Source organism: Poeciliopsis prolifica, unplaced genomic scaffold, assembly GCF_027474105.1.
Source record: "Poeciliopsis prolifica strain line A6 unplaced genomic scaffold, Auburn_PproV2 SCAFFOLD014, whole genome shotgun sequence".
NCBI classification, from domain to species: domain Eukaryota; kingdom Metazoa; phylum Chordata; class Actinopteri; order Cyprinodontiformes; family Poeciliidae; genus Poeciliopsis; species Poeciliopsis prolifica.
In genome coordinates this window covers 4,041,691-4,062,621 of record NW_026562389.1, presented here as the reverse complement: position 1 = coordinate 4,062,621, position 20,931 = coordinate 4,041,691, and the positions used below count along the sequence as shown (strand labels likewise).

General features: G+C 37.3%; 1 protein-coding gene across 3 annotated transcripts in view; it reads left to right on the top strand.

The window, feature by feature from the left end:
* rasgrf2b (Ras protein-specific guanine nucleotide-releasing factor 2b) overlaps window positions 1-20,017 on the top strand; it is a 47,852-nt gene extending 27,835 nt beyond the window's left edge. The window contains exons 11-29 of one of the 3 annotated variants that reach the window (XM_055039725.1): window positions 1,596-1,756; window positions 1,846-1,912; window positions 2,328-2,464; window positions 2,875-2,957; window positions 4,445-4,693; window positions 6,649-6,741; window positions 9,185-9,666; window positions 10,309-10,434; window positions 11,416-11,505; window positions 12,691-12,797; window positions 13,468-13,580; window positions 13,715-13,775; window positions 14,948-15,051; window positions 15,306-15,390; window positions 15,475-15,672; window positions 15,985-16,064; window positions 16,275-16,392; window positions 16,473-16,541; window positions 18,025-20,017. In XM_055039725.1, coding sequence (XP_054895700.1) covers window positions 1,596-1,756; window positions 1,846-1,912; window positions 2,328-2,464; window positions 2,875-2,957; window positions 4,445-4,693; window positions 6,649-6,741; window positions 9,185-9,666; window positions 10,309-10,434; window positions 11,416-11,505; window positions 12,691-12,797; window positions 13,468-13,580; window positions 13,715-13,775; window positions 14,948-15,051; window positions 15,306-15,390; window positions 15,475-15,672; window positions 15,985-16,064; window positions 16,275-16,392; window positions 16,473-16,541; window positions 18,025-18,117 — 2,516 coding nt within the window. In that variant the 3' untranslated portion in view covers window positions 18,118-20,017. The other 2 variants (XM_055039726.1, XM_055039727.1) reach the window with 2 other exon arrangements.
* The last annotated feature ends 914 nt before the right edge of the window (window positions 20,018-20,931 follow it).

Sequence of the window (20,931 nt, the reverse complement as noted above, 5' to 3'; positions counted from 1 at the left end):
GTTGTGCTGTGAAAAACAGCCGCAGCCCCTTGTGGCATTTATAGAGAACCTTTGTGGGCATCCTGTGGTGTTTGGCTTTTGGAAAATAGCAGCAGGTGACTATGGGTTGCAGGATTTTCTTTTTGATGATTGGGTTTTCCACTTGATCCTACAGATTAGGATCTTATGCTTGTTGAGCTGTCTCTACCATGTGGTGAAACACACAGTCTTGTTAAGAGGGGCGATGTCATCTGGGAGTGGTGCTGCCTTGAAATAGGTGATGGATACCAGGAACCAAGATTTCCCAGCAGAACAACGTGTTGTAACCAAATAGTCAATGTGATTTACCTGTCAGTGGTTTTATTATCAATTCTGTTGGCTGGGAGAGATCTACAAGTCGTGAAAGGCATGTTAAACTGTCCTAGGAAATCAGGCCGAGTTTTTCCCTCTGTATAGCTGAGTCATCAGAAGTGGTTTGTTTTTTCTGATTCGGACCATGTTTTTAATCCTTCACAAAAATTCTCTAAACACTCAAAGGCATTTAGTAAAGCTGGTTTCCTCTCAGTCTAGAAAAGTGGGGAATTTGGTTTTTGGTTTCAGAATGTAAAGAAATATTTCATCCATCTGTCCGTCCGTCCATGTCTCTCCATTTGTTCAGCAATGCATCTTCCCATCCTTTTATTTATTTGTCCATTCAGAGGCTCACTGTAGTAAAAAATATGCCCCCAAAAATTAATTTTAGTGCATGTCTTGCATCTTTGTTAACATTTGCACAACATCTTGTACATTTTTCAAAACAATGAGAACAAACTACCAAACCTAAAATGCATAGTTCATTCCTCAAAAGCAAATGTTTATGTCAATGAAAGTCAAATCTTAATGATGGACCCTAAAACTTCTCAACACAGCACTTTATAGTTTTTGCACAGCTATTTGGACTCTACATTTAGAAGTTACAAGTTAATGGATTTAGTGAAGTAAATAAGGACAAGGCACTAAACACATTTCATTTGCAGCTCTCATTTGTTCATAGCTTTATGCAAAAGAAAAGCATAAACTTATTCACACCAAACACAATAAACAACCTTTGGACTAAATTGTGACAATTGTAAACAATATCATTCACAAAAACTGAGTTTCTCCTGACAAAAATTGTTCAGTTTTGGAAAGGAAAGAACGATTAAAAAAAAGTTGGCAGATTTTGACACCTGTTTAAATAAAATTTGTTTGTAGTGACACATGTATGCGATGAGTTTTAGAGGGAATGACTAGTTAGCATTCATTCATAGCTATTGTTCATTTTGACTGACATGACTTAAGTATATAACACTGTCATAAAGCAGCAGAGAATTGTGTGGAAGCAATTGGTAAACGTCTAAAAGTATTTGCACGTTTGTTGGAAGAATGAGAAGCTGCTTCTGTGATGCACAAAGAAATGTTGTGGCGGCTCAATAAACAATCGCAGGAATTTGAATTCTAATCACATAAATTGATCAAATCAGTTGCGAAAAACTGAACATAAAGAATATGTAGGAGACCTGGGTAAACAAGTTCAGTGTGTGTTTCTTCTCTTCAGTCAGTTTAATGATGAGTGATATGCCGCTCCTGCTCCACAGGCTCTCTGATCCAGCTGCCGTCCGTGGAGCGAGGGAAGCTCAGCAAGGTTCGTCTCGGCTCCCTTTCCCTGAAGAAAGAGGGAGAACGACAGTGTTTTCTCTTCACAAAACACTTTCTCGTCTGCACTCGCAGCTCTGGTGGAAAACTACACCTCCTGAAGGTGACATCTTTGTTACACTGTGTTCTGCAACAACACATGAGTAGGGAAAGGAATCTAGAATGTTTTTTCTTCCTGTTTTTTCCTAACAGCAAGGTGGGGTTTTGTCCCTTATTGACTGCACACTCATAGAGGAACCAGATGCTACTGATGACGAATGTAAGATCAGTGTTTCCTTTTCTTTGTCTCCTATGTGTTGGGTTATTCAGACTTCATCTCTTTTGAAGGTTAATTAGATGTCAAACAATAATTAATTTCCTTTAAATATCAGGCGTTCACCCTTTAAATGCCATGGTTTGATCTTTTCACATTATAGAAATGTAACTCCTTTATGTAAAAATTCATTTTGTTTCTAGGATTGGTAATTATACACATAAATCCAGACTGTATTTATGTGTATAGCATTCATGTGGATATTCATGGTCCATTTTACCACTAATCCTCAGCAATACTCAGAATATAATTTGGCTAATTAACCTTCAGTGCTGCTGTTTTCCTTATAAATATTTAGGAACATATGCATCTAGGTGTATGTTGAAGTGTGAAATACTGATTGTTTTCCTCTGTATTGCAGCTAAAACGGCTGGCCAGGTGTTTGGTCAGCTGGACTTTAAGTTGGTGGTGGAGCCATCAGACTCGCCTTCATTTACTGTGGTGCTGCTGGCACCGTCGCGGCAGGAGAAGGCTGCATGGACCAGTGATATTAGCCAGGTAATACACCAACACAGATCCATACAAACACATAATAACAAGAACACCTCCAAACAGCAAGAGCATGTCTCCGCTGGGCATTGAGGGGGCTTAGTGATGAGTAAACAGAGAGTGGTGCCGTTCCCCTGGGCTCGCTGCCTCTGTGCTTCACAAACAAGGTAACAGCATACAAGCATGGTACACTAGATTAGTTCTTGTCACATAGAATACAATGATGGATTTATAAATTGCTTTCTTGTCTTAACATATTCTTATTAATCCTACCTTTGTAATAATTTAGAGCAGGAAATATGAAATACAATAAAACAGGTTGAACTACATTGGGATGTTTTCTATTGCTCTCTCCACCAGTTATAATGTTTAGAAAATATTTTGCCTTTGGTTCATTGTTGTTCTCTGTATACTTACAGTGCATCGACAATATCCGCTGTAATGGCTTGATGACGAGTGTGTTTGAGGAAAACTCTAAGGTCACTGTGCCTTATATGATCAAGTAAGTATCTTTGTGTGAAGAAAAGCACACATATCTTCATGCTATGCACCTAGAACAAGTTGCATGCTCAAAGTAGAGTGCTATGGAGAGGAATTAGTTTCAAAATTGACACAAGTTTGGATTTTAAATAGGCATGGGCCAGTTTGCAATATCTGCAATTCCAGCTCTTGAGTCCTGCAACTTTTGCATTCGTCCTTGTTGAAAATCCCCTGAATCAAAAGGCTCATTAACCTCTGCTTTTTTGCAAAAGCCTGATCACTAAAAATGTATTTGATATTAATGTGATAGAACACAGATGCCTCCAAAGGTTGCAGGGTATTTGAACTCGAGGACTGAAGTTGCTGACCTCTGAGCTAGACCTACAAATTAGAAAGTAAAATGTCAGGCGAAACCTTTAATGAAGCTGGTTTATTTTAATGAGATTATCTAAGAATTTTATCTTAGATTTTACTTTCTGTTGCATGCTCTGATCCCCTCTCTACCACCCGTTGCTTAGCACAGCTTTTTTTTCCACTGCACTTTTTTCTCACAGGTCAGTTAGTAGGAACGTAAAATGAGTCTAAATGAGCCCATTACAAACTTAATACTTTTTTGAAAGTTATGAGCTTCCATGTCTGTTAAACAGCTGATGAAACCTATGCTGTCAGCCTGACTTATTTAAAATCCGGCCTTCATGCACAATTTTCATATACAAACGCTAAACTCTTCAGGAACATAAGGAAGAAAGAGTTACTCCTTGGAGAACATTAAAGGAGGGCATTTTGTGCAATAAAGCCGCTTTGTAATTTAAAATTTGACCTGCTGGTTTAAACCATTTATTGCAGTCCCGTAGCCAAATATAGCTAATGTGCACTGTGGACAAATAACAAAATTACTGAGAATCAAAGCGAGTACAAAACATCCCTTTGCAGAAGGCTCTCTTTTCTTCTCCCCTCAAAAAATAGATAACAAAAGCACAAAACCTTAGATAAGGGACTAAAACAAAAACAGCTGCATCATCTTATATTTTCCTCTTTTAAATGTTTATGATAATATGTCAAATTTGTGCAACCACTGTCATTTTATGCAGGGATATAAAGATTGTCATACCAGCCCATGCCTAGTTATAGAAATGAAAACCTCAGTAAGATAAGACAAATATGTCATCTTCACTTATTGGTTGAAAATTTGGACACTTAAGAGAGCATGTAACAATCATAATCACAATTACCAAGATGCTTTTACATCTAAAAGTTTTGTGACCATTTTGATACTAGATCCATGTTCATGTGAAAAAGTAATTGTTTGAAGTCAAAGTTTTATGTATTATGTTTGTTTCTTTTTAATTTGTAGTTTTCATTTTTATTTCTCTCTTTATTGGCTTAACCTTATTTTTGCTCAGTTGCATTTAATACAGTTTTCTTGCTCAGCTGCCCTGCAGTCACCCACATGCTGTTTTGTGTTTGTGTCCGTGTGTGTGTGCGCGCGCGTGTGTGTGTATTCATCAGATCCGATGTACGCCTCCATAAAGATGATATTGACATTTGCTTCAGCAAGACGCTCAACTCCTGCAAGGTCCCCCAGATCCGTTACGCGAGTGTGGAGCGGCTGCTGGAGCGGCTGACGGACCTGCGCTTCCTCTCTATAGACTTCCTGAACACCTTCCTGCACACATACAGGATCTTCACCACAGCAACCGTGGTCATGGACAAACTGGCTGACATCTACAAGAAGCCCTTTTCCTCCATACCCATCAGGTCTTACTATTTACACATACAAATATCCAGTCATGCCTTTGGTCATACAACACACATTTGCTGCAGGGATTGCATTATTTCTCTTTAAAATGTAAGAATCAGGTTTTGACTTTACACATGACAAGATTAAGCCAGCCAGCTTGAACAGGCAATGTTTGTATCTGAAGGGCCAGCAGGACAGATGCCTCAACAAATTTTGTTTGGCATCAACATAAAAATCTGCTGTGTGTCACATGATATTCAATCTAAGTCTCATTTTAACGCTGGCTGCATCTGAGATGCAGGGTGTTTATGCTCCGACCACATTTCTGCTCAGCTGAAAAGTTTGTGTTTTTTTTTGTGCCAAAGGACATAGTTACTTAACTCCTCATGACTTGTGGCTGCCTTCACTGGATGAGAACCAGAAGGAAGCACTTGAGCATTAGATGCACACAAGAAACATAGTTGTATGTTTGCAGTTTTTCTAGATTTTAAGATTTAATACATGCTTATCCAAAGAGATTAAATTAAAGCTGTATTGTACAGAAAGCATGATTTGTCTAAACTGTATCTTTATTATTTTAACAATTTTCTGGTAAGCCTGTCACATGGAGGTAGGGATGGTTATTTTAGGATTTGCTTTAAGCAGATCAGTAGTAGAGATGCACCATTAAATGTGTTATATTATATAAAGGTTAAGCAATCAAATCGAGCTTAGTCAAATCTGATTTACCCTTAAGAACAATAAAATATCATTACTAATCTATATTTTGAGTTAATCACTTACATTAGAAGTAAAATCAATGTTGCATTGTGTGCAATGCAATATACGTGAATGTAAAACAGGACAATTTTAAAAGATGGAAGGGTGGGTATTGTGCAAAATCGATTCTACTGAGCTTTTTATCTTGTTATAACCTTATCTCCTCTTGGCAGATGTTAGCAAATACCTGATGGAGCTGCAAGTCTGCTGAGTTCATTACTTCTCAGTCCAATACTAAGAACTGATTTAAACAGCATCAAGAAGAAGCATTTCTGTGATGATGTTGGAAAGGTTAGGAGCTTCTTAAAGAGACAGAGGCCAATTTCAGACATCAGATAAGATGGAAAGTCAAACTTATTTTCAGTTGTTACAACTGACAGCAAAGTTACTATGTTACAACTGAAGGTAACAAAGTAACTTTATTGTGGTATAAAACGCTACTATGTTCCAGGAAAATGCATCATTCTCCCCTGGGAAACAAACATAAGATGACAGCGAAGTTCCCGTTTTGAGCTTTTTTAGCTTTATGATTTAGCTATCAAGTATTTTAAATAATAAAGTACTAAAATCAAATTAAAATCAAATTATTGCTCCATTTTTGGAGTAATTTGATTTCCTGAGGTAGGTGAAACTTGCACCCAACCCACTCGCTGCATTTAATTAAGTTAAACATTATTTAAATGAGAAAGTCCTTCCAATACATTTTCTTTCCATGAACATCTAAACAATCTCTTTGCTTTTGTCTTCTTTTCTTTCAGCTTGGCCTTCACTAGTTCTTTAAAGGCCTTGTAATTCCAGTAGATTTAGGGAAAGAAATGCAAGGAGATAATAAGAATCTCTCTAAATTCTGACTGACCATGACAAAAAAATTTTTATTTGATGTCAGAAAGTAAGAAAAGTTTCACTTTGAAAAATATAATATCGGGTTTTAACTGAAACAGATTCTCCAGAAAAGTAAAATGATGTGGTTGGGTTTCCTCCCATGTGGCCACAGATCATCTTAATATTTCCTGTGCCCTGCTGTTCTCTGTCTCACAGTGTCTGCTCCTTCCTCAGGCACAACTTCTCTCCAAGAGAGATTTATTCATCACTCTTCCAACATCATCCCTCTGACCATCTTCCATCACTTGGATTTCTGTCTCAATTCAGCCGTTCCATCCCGACATTAAATCATTTTTTTGTCATTCGTCTCTCTTGTCCCCACATATTCCAGGGTGCAGCGCCACTCATTTGACCGTCTGTCCATCTCATCCATCTGTCCTGACTACAGTCTGAAGATCAAGAAGATAGCCATGGATCAGTCCAAGTAACTTGGTCTTTTCTCTGTTGACTCTGCTGCACTTTCTCCTGCCTGCTTCTTCTCTCTTCTGGTCATGGTCTGATACTGAACTAATACATGGCTCTAGCTTTTACTAATTCTGACTGAGAATTTATCTGAATGACTGACTGGGATTGTAACTCTCCATCTGCATGGAGAGCTCTCCATCTGAATCATCAATTATAATGAATTGATGATTCATTATAATGAATCATCAATAAAGAAATGAAGGGAAATCTGAATGTATTTTAATGTGTAAAGGCTGCATTAATCCAAAAGCATGTTTTCAGTGGAATATCACTTTCTGCTGATGTTTTATTTCCAACAAATTGTTATACCCATAAAAAAAATCAGTAAGATATTAATCACCTTAAGTTTGCATTTTCTTACTCTGCTTATTGCTCTTCAGCTTATCATTACTTCTTCATGTTCTTCATGCGTCTTCCCCTCTCCAGCTTTTCATTTCTTTTTAAGATGCATCTTGTTCTCTGTTTTGGATCTGCAAGAGAGACTCGTACAAACAGAAGATGCCTGTGTTTGCCTTTGCATGATAACTCTACCCATAAACCAATTTTGACTCGACTCCCTGAACTGCAATAACCAAATGTTTTATTTTCCATTTGACAACAGATTTCATGTTTCTGGCACAGTATCAAATACCAAACCTGTGGTGGCTCTCAGACTTAAGGAAGATGTTTTTTACATTTATCTGTAGAAAACACAGGATTGACTCTAATTTGATCCTGACCTTAAATATTAGAAAATATCCATATTTTCTGATCTAGAACAGTTTTATGTAAACATAGAAATTGTGTACTAAGCACCGGAATGATAATTTTTTGTCTTTTTACATTACTGTCATCCAATATCTATCAACAAATTACTTGGTAATACAGTAGTAGAAAAGTTAAATGTTCATGAGGTGACATTATAACTGGTTAATATTTGGTCAAAATAATATTAAACAGTTTCGTAAGGAAAATGTTTATTTTTTCATTAAAAAAAAGTCAAGCAGACTATTACATTACTGTTCACTGACAGCGGGCTTTGTAACAATATCTGCCTGCACGTTTAAACTAAGTAGTGTGACAGATCTGATAGAAGGTAAAGAAGACATTCAAAACAAACCCAATAACTAATTATGTTGCCTTTTACAGCAAAAACTCCCACCATGCATGTGTGATCACATGCAAGAGTCTTGATCATCACAGTGACGATTTTCTCTTCTTTGGACAATCTTTAAATTCAGCATCACTGGAAAATTTTCAAGCAGACAGGGGAGGCCTGTTTAAAGTCACTCCAGGTTTCTATCTCTTCCAATTCACTTCCATACCAACTTAGAAATATGGCTAAATCAACACAAAAATGGTTCATCAAACACAAAGTCAATGCCTTCCAGGACTAGCTTGGTTCCCATACATAAATTCTCTTAAACATGAGTGGGAAGCCTGAGAAAAAAACTGCAGAGACTTTGCAAAGCAGAATGTTTGAACTCATTCTCTTTGTGCTCCAATTTCATAAAATGTGATAGAGGCAGAGTAAGTGATGTCCTGTTGCTAAATGTTTCCCCACTGTGGGGCAATAAAGGATATTTCAGTTCTATTCTAATCGAATTTAACTGAACAAACTTTGTTCCTTGGGTGAGTTTGTTATTACTTCCTAACATTGTAATATTTCCCCAATAAATTAAAAACACCAGGTCTTTCTCCAGTTTACAGTTTGAGATTAAGTTTGTATAAGTATAAGTGGATATTTACCTTATAAATGTGATATAACATGCTGACTATTTTAAAGAAACATTATAATGTGTGTATTCTTACAAGTGTAAATGTGTGCACTCTTTCAAACCAATTACGTCTTGTTTGTGAAAATAAACGGCACAACACAAACTCTAGCGAGAGTGAAAATTAATCGTGAAAAATGTCACGCCGTAAAAACCAAGCCATCTTGGCAGCTGCTATAAAGCCTCTCAAGGATAAACTGCATAAACTGATGATAACTGTCTATCTTAAAAGATATGAATTTAAACATTGGGGGAATTAAAGGTGGCAGTCACCAGAATAACCTGGAAAATGTTTTTATTTTTTCAGTTCAGTGTGCTGGGTTACAGAAGTGCAACAATGAAGAATTTGTCACTGCTCTAACACCCTTTGTCCGCTCTGAAAGGCTCAATACAAATCAATCTGAAGAAATCTAATAACAGGAAGCTTGAAGCCCTTCCAGTTTTCTGTAAAATCTTCACTTTAAGGAAATATCCCAGCCCCAATACAACTTTTCTCGTGTTAAAAGAAAAAGGGTTTATAATGAGAGAACAATCTTCCACACTGCTGCAATTATTTTTGTTTTCTCTTTTTCCCTCCTGAACTCTTTCTTTATTGCTTTTTTAATATCTTATTATTTTGCTAACATATTGTTTGTATCCTCTCTCCAGGTCCTTGGAGTTGTTTTTTGCCACAAACCAAAACAACAGAGGCACTGACAACACGAACAATAGTTCTCCTCGTCTCTGCCGCAAGTTCTCGTCTCCTCCTCCGTTATCCATCCAGTCCCGCACCTCTTCCCCCGTCCGGATCCGAAAGCTTTCTCTTCACTCCCCCATCACTGCCAGGGTGGGAGGCCTCGACCTGTCGTCTCCTCTGTCCAACTTAAACTTCAACCACAGCAGCTCCCAGTCGGCTGCCAGTAGCCCTACTTCTGCCCAGACCCCTCAAACTCCCACGCCTCAAACCCCAACCCCGACTGCTACCTCTCCACCTTCCTCTTCCACCTCTCCTCCTCCCAACAACTGCAAACCGTCACAGGATCCTCTGACTCCCTCCTCGCCTGACCAAAGTCCCATCTCAGCAGCCGACGGGGAGGAGGCTCCGCGGATCGATCCTTTCTGTGGAAAACTGAGACGGAGCATTCGGAGAAGTATGTCAGAGTTTCCCTCAACTTATTACAACCTCCAAGTGTCCAAAGGGAAAATAGCTCTTTATGCTAGAGCTACGCTGATGTAGCCACACTCACTAATGGTCACATTCGAACACATCAACATGTGGCAGGAGAAAAATCTGCAATCAAACCCTCAACTTCCCACTGCAAGGGTATAGACAGACAGTTTTTTAAGTCTGTAGCAGGAACTTTCTTCTGTAACACCTCTAAAATAAGAAAGACCAGAGAACATTCCAAACACACCATTCAAATAAGGCAGATGTTCTTTATGAGTAAGGAAATTTCTACAAATAAAAATTTCTGAGAATGAGCTTCTCATATATTGAGAAATGTCAAATTGTTCCTGTTCTGGTCGGTGTCGTTTTTTGAACATGTCATCCATCTCACTTAAATGCATGTTTTGCTTCAAATTAATCAAATATATAAGTCAGTAAAATCCCAAACCAATGTTTGCAAATAATAAATATATAGTGTGTCAATAGAAGGATGTCATCATAATTACATAAAAAAAGTTTTATCGTTATACATTTTGTCCTGTATAACTGCAGCATTAATGTTCATCATTATAAGCAGTGCTGTCATTTATTGTGCTTTTTCTCCTGATCTGAATTTTCTGTCTAGCTGTGCTGGAATCTGTGTCGCTGGAGAAAATCATTCCAGAGTCTCCGCAGAACAGCGAGGCAGGAGACATGTCTCCGTGTCGCTCTCCCTCCACACCACGCCACCTCCGCTACAGACAGCCTGGAGGTAAATCCGTGGGTGTGTTTGTGGGCCTTATTGCACATGGTTACGCCACAGTGCCAGGATGGCAGCGCTCTGCCGCCGCCCGGTTAGTGAGCCGATCAAGACCTCTGCTGCCGCAGCCTGACACAAAACTCAAATTCAAATGGTGGCAACAACTGATCAACAAAATGCTTAAAATAGCTGTATTGCATGCAGTGAACCTAGTAGAGTGCATGGTAATCTGTAAAGTGAATTGCTGCAAACTTAATCACTGTTTTTAGACTGATGATGACTGTGATTTTTGTTTTCAATTTTAAGATTTAATTTGGAAGTGATTTCAATTCTGTATTCATCTTTTTATCTGGAGACAAAATTACTGCTTTGCCTGTTTTTTTCTTCTTTGTTTATAAAAACTTTCCATGAAACTTGATATTCAACACAAATTTGCAGTGAACAAGCAGAATTATGATTAGTCAAACATTTATGAAATGGATTATTTTTAAATTTTCAGATAACATTTAACTCAGCAGGACTAATCTGTCACACAATGTTCTTTGTGAAACCGTTTTTAAAATTCAAATGGACAAGCTGAATAAAATTTGTTGAAACTTTGACCTTTCCAAATAAAAAAGTTAATGTTTTGCTCCTCAGTTTTAAGTTCAAGTCTTTTAATTCTAAATAAATAAAACATTCTTTTATTTTATTTTTTCTTTTTGTGGTGCAATTACTAAACACATTGCTTCTCATCAGGCTGTAATTAAGGTTGACGTAAAAATGACTACAACAATCACTACAACAGAAGAATGATCTCAGTGGACAACATTTTAATCTTCGAGTAAACTTATGACTCATAACGTCAAGTGATTTATTTGGAGCCAGTGTAATCCTGATGTGCTGTCAGAAGAGGTCATTTAACGCACTCCTTTCTCTTGAACTGCAACAGCAGAAACAACCAACTGTGTTGCTGCTGCTGCTGATAATAATTATGTGTCTTTGTGTCTGCAGTTCAGTCGGGGGAGAATTCACGCTGCTCCGTCTCTCCTGCCTCAGCGTTTGCAATTGCAACTGCAGCAGCAGGACATGGTACCCCACCAGGTAAACACACAAAAGGCACACAGAGTACAGAAACCTACTGCCGAGCTTTGAACTGAATGATTTATTGCATAACCTTTAATAAAATTAGAAAGCTAAACTATAGAATTATTTGCCCATGCAGGTTTTTATTTGTCACTCGTGTGAGGATGAATTCAAGGAGCTCTGATGTTTCAATGAAACATTAGTTTGTTTAGCATTAATATTTATTCAAAACCAACAAAACAAAACAGTAGAAACACTTTAATTTACCCTGCACTAATGTTAGTTTTCTGGTTCCAAGTATATAATAATAAAATATGAGAAAGTCTGGAATGTTCACATAAAATTAGAAAATATTTAAAGTTATGATAAATGCTTGAAGATTTTTTTTATAGCCATAGCGAACCGTAAGCCATTAAAGAAGCGTTTGAAGGAATTCTGTGTTTGTATTACATATTAAAGTTGTTTTAAAAAATATACAGTGAAGTTCATATTTATTGTGTTACCTGGGAAATGTTTGAAAAAAGCTCTACTATGAATACATGTTCAGTGCATTAGCATTAAACATACTGAACAGTTCAAACTTTATTGAAGAGGTTGGATTTTGAGCTAGAGAAACGTGATTTACAAATCATTGTACTACTGGAAAAGCTTCCAATTTTATTGAATTGGAAGGTTTCTGGTGTTTCAAGGAGTCCATAAATCAATGCTCTATAAAAGGTCTTTGAGGTACTTGAGAAGAAAAACTTGCCAAGCGCATCAGAAGAACCCAGAAGTTCTTATTTTCCACATGTTCATCACTTGTTTTATGCCAAATCCAGTTTAAATGACTTCAGTAGGTTTTCTTTAATTTCTCATTTTCACTGTAAGTTATCGCTCTGACTGAAGATAAGAAAGCTCTTACATGAAGGAGATCATTTTGAACATTTCCTGAACTCTAAAAACGGACCCTTTCTCTTCTCTTTCCCATTTTGAAGAGTGGCTAATAAAAATAAAAATAATTATTCATTTTTTGTTTTATTTTGTTTTATTTTTCTGACCACAGAACAGCTTTTCATTTAACTGAGTTTACGTTTATGATAAGTGAGTCATAACATTGAGACCAGTGGATTTGCCTCAGGTAAACATCTAATCTGTAGCAGCACTGCTGATATGAAATTCTCACGCGTGAGGAATTTTGTCACCTGTGTTCATTCTCCCTCGCAGTGTTTACTAACTCTGAGAGGACCTGTGATAAAGAGTTCATCATCCGCAGAGCTGCAACCAACAGAGTGCTCAATGTGCTGCGTCACTGGGTCTCCAAACACTCGCAGGTTTGTTTACACCCACTGCTGTGTGCAGGTCTGACTGTTCCTGCTTGTGTTCCTGCATCTGTGTGGTCTAATTAAAGCAGGTGACTGATGGGTTCTCTTGCCGCTCCGCTGCTCTCTACTGAAAAATATAAACGGCTCACAAGCCCACGCAGACACACACACAGCATATTGTTGCTGTTTCAGCCGGACAGCCTCTCTCTGCGAAACGGCCATTGTTTAATGAGTTGAACATCAAGGTAATTGCCTGACTCTGCGCTGAGGTCCTTCTAGGCTAACTGCATTGATCTGTTTCTTCAATAATACAAAATTCTGCGATGACATGCCAGCTTAAGTAGGTTTATTAACACGCAGCAGAGCTCCAACATACCCTACGGTCTTTTTGCTCTTCTGACTAAAGAGCAAAAAGAGATTGAATGCTGACCTTTGAACTAGAGTTGAGATGGGAGTTAAATGGGAGTTTGCAGCATAAAAAGGTGTAAAGACTATAAGGACGGAGGGGATTCTGGATGGTTCGAAAAATGCTCAAGCGTCTAGAAATATTTGAGACACAACTAGTTCCAGATGCTTGACTCGCTGCAGCTGGACAGAGTGGAAAAGCTACAGTAGTTTTAGGTTGGTGTCTTCAGGACGAGCGTGCTCAGTCTAGGCGTCTATTTGTCTTTGTGATTAGGACTTTGAGATGAACGGGGAGCTGAAGATGTCGGTGATTTATCTCCTGGAGGAGGTGCTGCGAGATCCAGACCTCCTGCCCCAGGAGAGAAAAGCAACTGCCAACATATTAAGGTGCGACACAAGCACACATCACCAGTAACTGAATTAAAGGAAACAATCCGTCTCTTTCACGAGACGGATTATTCTTTTAAATGAAATTTTGATCAACATCTTTTCTTGTCCTTTGAATTTTTTTTGTCTCCCAGTGCCCTTTCTCAAGACGAGCAGGAGGATGCCCAGTTGAGGATAGAGGATATTTTACAGATGGTAAGATACCGAGAGCATTTAATGACAGATTTTATGAGAAAATAAATCATTTTTAAACTTTTTATCCTGCAATAATTCCCTGCATATTGCTAAATATTGCCCTCATCAGCTACAGCCTAAGTTAATACACCATTTAATTTTGATTAATGGCTTTAAGGCACCCTGCTGGTGCCTTTATAAATTCTTAATAATGTTGCAAAATACTGTATTCTCTAAATCAAAAACACTGAAAAACTGAAAAAAACTCTTCATACCCCAATGTTTTTACATTTTGTCACAGAACAAGACCAAGCTTCAGTATAATAAATTAGAATTTGATACGATAGAGCAAGACAAAATAATTTACAAATTTTTGACCCGATGTGAACTTTTTACAAATAAAAAGTTTAGTTTGTCACACATTTTTATTCAGTCCCCTTTTTCTTCAATAAACCAAAACAAAATTTGCTGCAACCTCTTTTTAATTAAGCCAATAAATTGAGCCCACCTCAGTGTAATTTGATCTCAGTATAAATATAGCTATTCTGTGAAAGTCTCAGGTTTTTTGGAAAACATTAGTGAACAAACAGCAGCATGAATATCATGAAACAAAGCAGACAGCATAGATACATTTCTGGAGAATTTTAAGCAGAGTTATGTTATTAAACATAATCACAAGCTTTGAATATAGATCCATAGTTCAGATGGTAAGATCCATTGACGTGACAGCTATTTGTTGGACACTTAATAAGTCTGACCAATGTGGAAAAGTAGCAAGAAATAAAAGCCTTTATTTAAAAAAAGCCATAAGAAATCCCATTCAAAATGTCCCACATGCCCTGAACACACCTTCTCCAACAGCCACTGATTTTCAACTGTAACTGAAATAAAAATAAATCATTAGAGTTTATACTAAGGATTGGGACAAATTCACTCCAAACTTATTCGATTCACATAAAATTACACAAAGGTTTATGTGACTTGGAACATGTAAGAGGTGAAAAGTCTTGGTCAGTCCTCATTGTCCTGTCCTGCAGGCAGAAGGGGTCAGATCTCCCTCTTCCTGACTGTCAGTCAACAGGGGAAGGTTGGCTGTCACTTCTCATATCCATCACAGTTGCTCCCTGTATTAGACATTTATATCTTGCTATTTATGCTTGTTTATGAGTTTGTTTCTGTGTGTGTGTGTTCAGGCAGACTGTCCAAAGGCTGAGTGTTTTGAGTCTCTCTCTGCGATGGAGCTGGCTGAGCAGATCACTCTGCTGGATCACATTGTCTTCAGGAGCATTCCCTACGAGTCAGTCCTTTCATAACGCTCTATTTTAGATGTCTTGTGAGAAAACATTAACATTCTATAGTCCATAAATTACAGAGTTCAGAGACCTGTCTATTAATAAATTAGTTTGTCAGAGTTAAGTGGTTTAAAATTCCTCTGTAAATTATGACAAAGCAGTCAGACCCCAGAGGAAAACATCTGTAAGACTTCCAGGACAGGCGGGATTAACAAGTTGATCTGAGCTCAGAAGTTTGTCTTTGTCTCCTCTCTGCCAGAGAGTTCCTGGGCCAGGGCTGGATGAAGGTCGATAAGACTGAAAGGACTCCCTACATCATGAAAACCAGTCAACATTTCAATGATGTAACTTGTGCCTCTGTGAAAAATGTGTCTTATTTATCTTGAGGGCCCACTCGGTGCTTTAAAACCTTTCCACTTCCTTTGCAGATGAGTAACCTTGTGGCATCCCAGATTATGAGCCACACTGATGTTGGCTCCAGAGCGAGCTCCATTGAGAAGTGGGTCGCCGTTGCGGACATCTGCCGCTGTCTGAACAACTACAACGGAGTGCTGGAGATCACGTCTGCACTCAATCGCAGCGCCATCTACCGTCTGAAGAAGACATGGGCTAAAGTCAGCAAACAGGTACAAACAACATGCAATAAGCATTTTAAACTATCCACATAGTACAACATGTCATTAAGCTATGACTTCTAATGCGAGCCTAAATGTGAATCCTAAAAATTACAATTATGACAATTACAAAAATACAAAACAGAGTACATTTATATTTTTCTAATCCCAAGATAGATTGTAATTCACTGAAAGACAATAAATATGAATTTTATTATGACTTATATGTGGGCCAGAAGTTAATGTAAAGCCCATATTTGTTTTGTGCTGTTTGCAGAAATGCTTTTAAAATAAATGTCTTTGTGTGTTTGTTGTATTTTCCAGACTAAAGCTCTGATGGACAAACTGCAGAAGACCGTGTCCTCTGAGGGAAGATTTAAAAACTTGAGGGAGACGCTGAAAAAGTAAGACACTGTCCTTATCCAAAAGAGAAAAAAAAAAACAAAAGGTAACTTTAATCTGCCCTTTTTTTAAGTTATTGGATTTGTATACTGTAAAATACCCCAACCTGAAAGAAAACAGTTCAAATGCATCAATATGTAAAATTATTATGACACATGAGACATGTATGTGAATTTCTGAAGCTGTTTTATTTTCAAACGTCCGTCATGCAGCTGCAACCCTCCTTGTGTGCCGTACCTGGGAATGTATCTGACAGACTTGGCCTTTATCGAGGAAGGAACTCCCAATTTTACTGAGGAGGGTCTTGTTAATTTCTCCAAAATGAGGATGGTGAGCATTGTGGTTTAACCAAATAATAAATACATTGGGACTCTGTTTTTTAGTAGTAGTTGTTTTTACATTTTCATTAGATCTCACACATCATCAGAGAGATCCGTCAGTTCCAGCAGACACCTTACAGAATAGAGCATCAACCTAAGGTACTTTCTTTCGTTACTTTTACTTGACTTTATTTCTGTGGTTATTTGTTACAGATTTTGAGCACATAGAAATGCAGCGTCTTAAAATTCACAAAATAACGGAAAAGATTTGAGTTAGCTCTTCTCCCTGAATGCCGAACCAGACGGAGGGTTCTACAGACTGAAAATGGATAAACATTTTATATTTTTTAGGGGAAGTAGACTGTTTTGTCCAGAGAAGAGTAAAACTTTGTTGGGTTTTAGGAAAGCGAGAAACTTGGTGTATTTACGAAAGTGCAAAATATGTTGTGCATATGTGGGTGCCGGAATAGGTAGCATTCCCTGATGAATTTTATTATGACTTATATGTGGGCCAGAAGTTAATGTAAAGCCCATATTTGTTTTGTCCCTCCTTTAACTTTCATGGAGTCACATGTCATGCATAAGGATGAGAAGAGCAGACAATGTTCCTGAAAGCAAAGCCAGCCTAAACCATTTGCAGCATAAGCCAGAAAAAAAAAGCATAAGCCTGTTTGGCAGAGTTTAGATAGCCTGCTGCAGACATTGGCCATACTCTGTAAGCAGCTGTGACTATAATTTATTTGCATACTGGTCGCTCGTAGCTGATCCAGGCTGTCACCTTTTAAGAGGAATGTTTATTCAGATTATAGCATTTGAAAATTACAGTGAGTCATCCCTTATTTCTTTATATTTTGTAAACAAGAATCCAGTCATGTTTTAAATTGTTCTTTGTTCTAAATTGGTTTTAAAGATGCACACATTAGAAACAGTGCTAATGTATGGAGTATTGACTGAATGCATTGAGGCAAGATTTTTGAATTCTGACCAGAATCTGCTAAAATCGAATCACCAGCCTTTTTTTTTATTACATCTATACTTAATATTAATCCTAGACTTTAGCTGCTTCGCGGTGCTTGCACTTGAAGTTTTGTTTCATGTTTTATCAAAAATATTTAGTTTAATTTATAAAAAAGGTCAGATGTGTTTAAACACCAATAAATGTTAGTTTAGCAAGGATTTGGTGGTTCTCCAAGAGCTACTGCAGAAGGCTCATCCTGTTTCAGGTTTTTGCAATATTTTCTTTTTTTGCTCTAAATATCTTTCTGATACACTTTATGTCCTGTGGGTCTTCTGCACAACAAGCCTTTATTCATTATTTATCTGTTTTTGAGGCACTCTATTAAGAATGAGTGTCTTAATAGAGGCACTCATTAAGGCACTCAAGCATTTAGAGTCTGACACTAAATGCTTGAAGAAGCATCGTCCCAAGTCTGATGTCTTAAAAACAAAAATATAGAGAATTTAGAGATGGGTCAACGCCATCTATATAGACTCTTAAAACAAAACACATCCCTGCAAAAATCTATTCAAATCGCTGATGTCATTTTTCTGTTGTGAAATCTTTCCAGCATGTTAAGCATCTGCAGCAACAACCCCAATAAAAAAGATACAAACTCTTGTCTCATTTGTCCTTCTGGCTTAGGTGACTCAGTACCTTATGGATAAGACTCTGACCATGGATGAGGACACACTGTATGATCTCTCGCTAAAAATCGAGCCCAGACTGCCTGCCTGAATGATCAGTTTGAAGTTTTCGAGAACCCACCGAACCTCTGAGGATGAAACACCCACCCTGATCCTAATCCATCAAGAAAAAAATGGAAGAAAGTCATCAGAGCATTGTGGAAAGGAACATTTTCTTGTAGAAAATGAGCTGTTTTGCAGAATAATGAGGTAGCATGAGAAGAAGACAGAGATGGGTAAGGTGTCTGAGCGATGAATGCGGGTCGAATGCACAGCATGAAGGTTTTCTTAGTACAGTGTGGTGCACACTACATCACTTTTCCTCAGAGAGCCTGAGAGTGCAGAGAAAGAAGTGGATGAACATAACAGAGATGTAGCATAAACAGGTGGAGTTACAGAGAGAGGACTGAGCTTATGTCTCTGTGCCATGACTTGTGTTCTGTTGCTTATGCATTTCCACGCAACGCCCCAAACAAAAATTCCTCTTACAAAATGCTTTCTGTCGTGACGGTCTCCACATTAAATCTGCACTATCTCATCTTAGGATGTGTCTGTTTGAATGGCCTTTGACCTGACCTCTGAACTCAGCATACAGCACTCCAACCAGAAGGATTTTATTTGGCATCACACAACCTCAGTGAGCTTAGCAGATTAAAATCAGCTGCTCTCCTCAAATTTATTGTTTAACGACACACTGAAAAGAAATTTCATATTTCTTGCCGAAGATTTTCACTTGCCGTAAAGAATTTAAGCCTATAATTATCTTTTATCTAGCCTCAGATTTCTATAAAAAATGAAAAGCTATTTTTTTACTTATTGCCCAGATGAATGAAACAAATTTAAGACATTTTCCAGTGCCTTCCGTTTGTGTAGGTCAATTTCTGCATACTTGACAATTTGTCCAGTCATAGCTTTATATAACTCCTCAATGTGCTCTAAAAATAATCTCAAATGGATTCTAGTTTTAGTTTAAAACTTGTCAGAAAATAGGTAACATATGCTCCATGGTACTGTAGCATGTTGGTGTAAAGATAGGGAATGCAACATTGAAAACATAAGCAAACATCGCCCTCTACTGTTTAATTGTTGTAAAGAGCCCTGCCAGCCTAAACCATTTGCAGCATCTTTGTGCAGTTACAATGTTTTGGCTTTTGCAAACTGTCAGCTGTGTGAATGTGTGTTTTCTGAGTGACCGCATGTTAGGCAGGGGCAGCTCTCTTTGAGATGTAGCTTTGCTTGACTGACGGTGGGATCATTGTTTACAGTTTAATTTATTTAGTACATTGAACTATATTTAATTTTTTTGTATATAGTGACTCCTCAGATATGTGACTGATAAGATAAATTGTTATGCTGTGAATAAAAATTTCTATTGTTTTTCATTTATTTAATTTTAATCAATTAATTAAGTTTGTTTTGGTATTTATATTGAATTGTTGTTTTGCATCTCATGAACCTACAAAAATGATGTATTCTGTAGATTGAAAAAAAATGTAGCATTTGAATGATCAGACTTTGTTTTTCATATTGATCATATGATAAATAGTGTTGCATGCACACAACAGCTGCATGCTGTGCATGTCTGACTGGATTTCTCCTGTACCTTCAGCCGCTGCTTCTCTGTATGAAAATGTTCTGTGTAGATGCTGAAGAAAATATATAAAAACAATATTTTGTCCAATTAAATCTGGCATGTTTGTCTCTTGTCAAGCCCCGTCTCAGGGCTGCCAGCCACAAAACAACCTGTTGTGACACAGTGACGTGTTGAAGCTTTTTCTCATTTAAAAATGTGTCTCTGTAGTTCTGGATGTCTGTTTCACTCAAGGGGTTAGAAAAGCAGATTGCTGTATTTGTGTTGTAATTATTTATGTGTATTTGTTTTTGTGTTACTTTATCTGTTTACATTTTTCACTTGTTGGTGCAGGGAAAATAAATACAACATGCCTTATGCATTTTCTCTTGTTCAGTTAATGCTACTGCAGCTTTTAAACTGGTTCTGTGGTCAGGAGCAAATTATGCACAACAGAATAAGAGATTAAAAAATTATTTCTTGCGTATTGGAAACTGTTGGACTGAATCTCAGAAAACATTCTAAAATAAGGCAAAATTTTGTACATTTAAATAAGAGGGAACATATTTAAGCAGGATAACTTTCATTTTTTTCACCCAATTTTTTACAGGAAGCACCACAATCATTGGTGAAAGAAAGAACGCTAACCCTGTTTTTGTCTTGCAAATGAAGAGCCACGTTTCCAGTAGAGAGGTGTTTGTCAAAGAGAGCAAATGATTTTTAATTTTAATCAATAGCCAGTTATGTGGTTTATGAGGTTTGAGATAGCACTTCATAATCAAACAACAAGGTCCAATTTTTCTTCTGCTACAATGTGTGGACAGACACACATAACATAGAACAGCACAAAATATTTTGAGCCAAACTGGTTACAAAAATAAAAAAAAAACAATAAAAAAAATCAAATGCCTGATTTTTGCTAGATATACATATTATTCTTGCTTTGTTTAAGTCTATTTTTATATTACATCATTTTGTTACATCTTGCATAAAAAGTGGTTATGCATTTTTTGTACAAATAATGCAGTCCACTTGCTGTTGTCCCTGTGAAGACATTTAAAATTCATTGCATCTTTAAGAGTGAAGAAAACAATTCATGTTCAATAGAAAGGCCGTTTGATTAGTCTAACACAAAGACTACACAAAATGTAAGCATATTTAATTCATTTAAGGCAGATGCACAGTTAAGCTATTACTGCATTAACAGCTAATTCACTAAATTACAAAACATATTCAAACTGTTCACGGTTTGGATTAAATCTAATTAATTAACCACAATCTAACTCAAACTGTCAT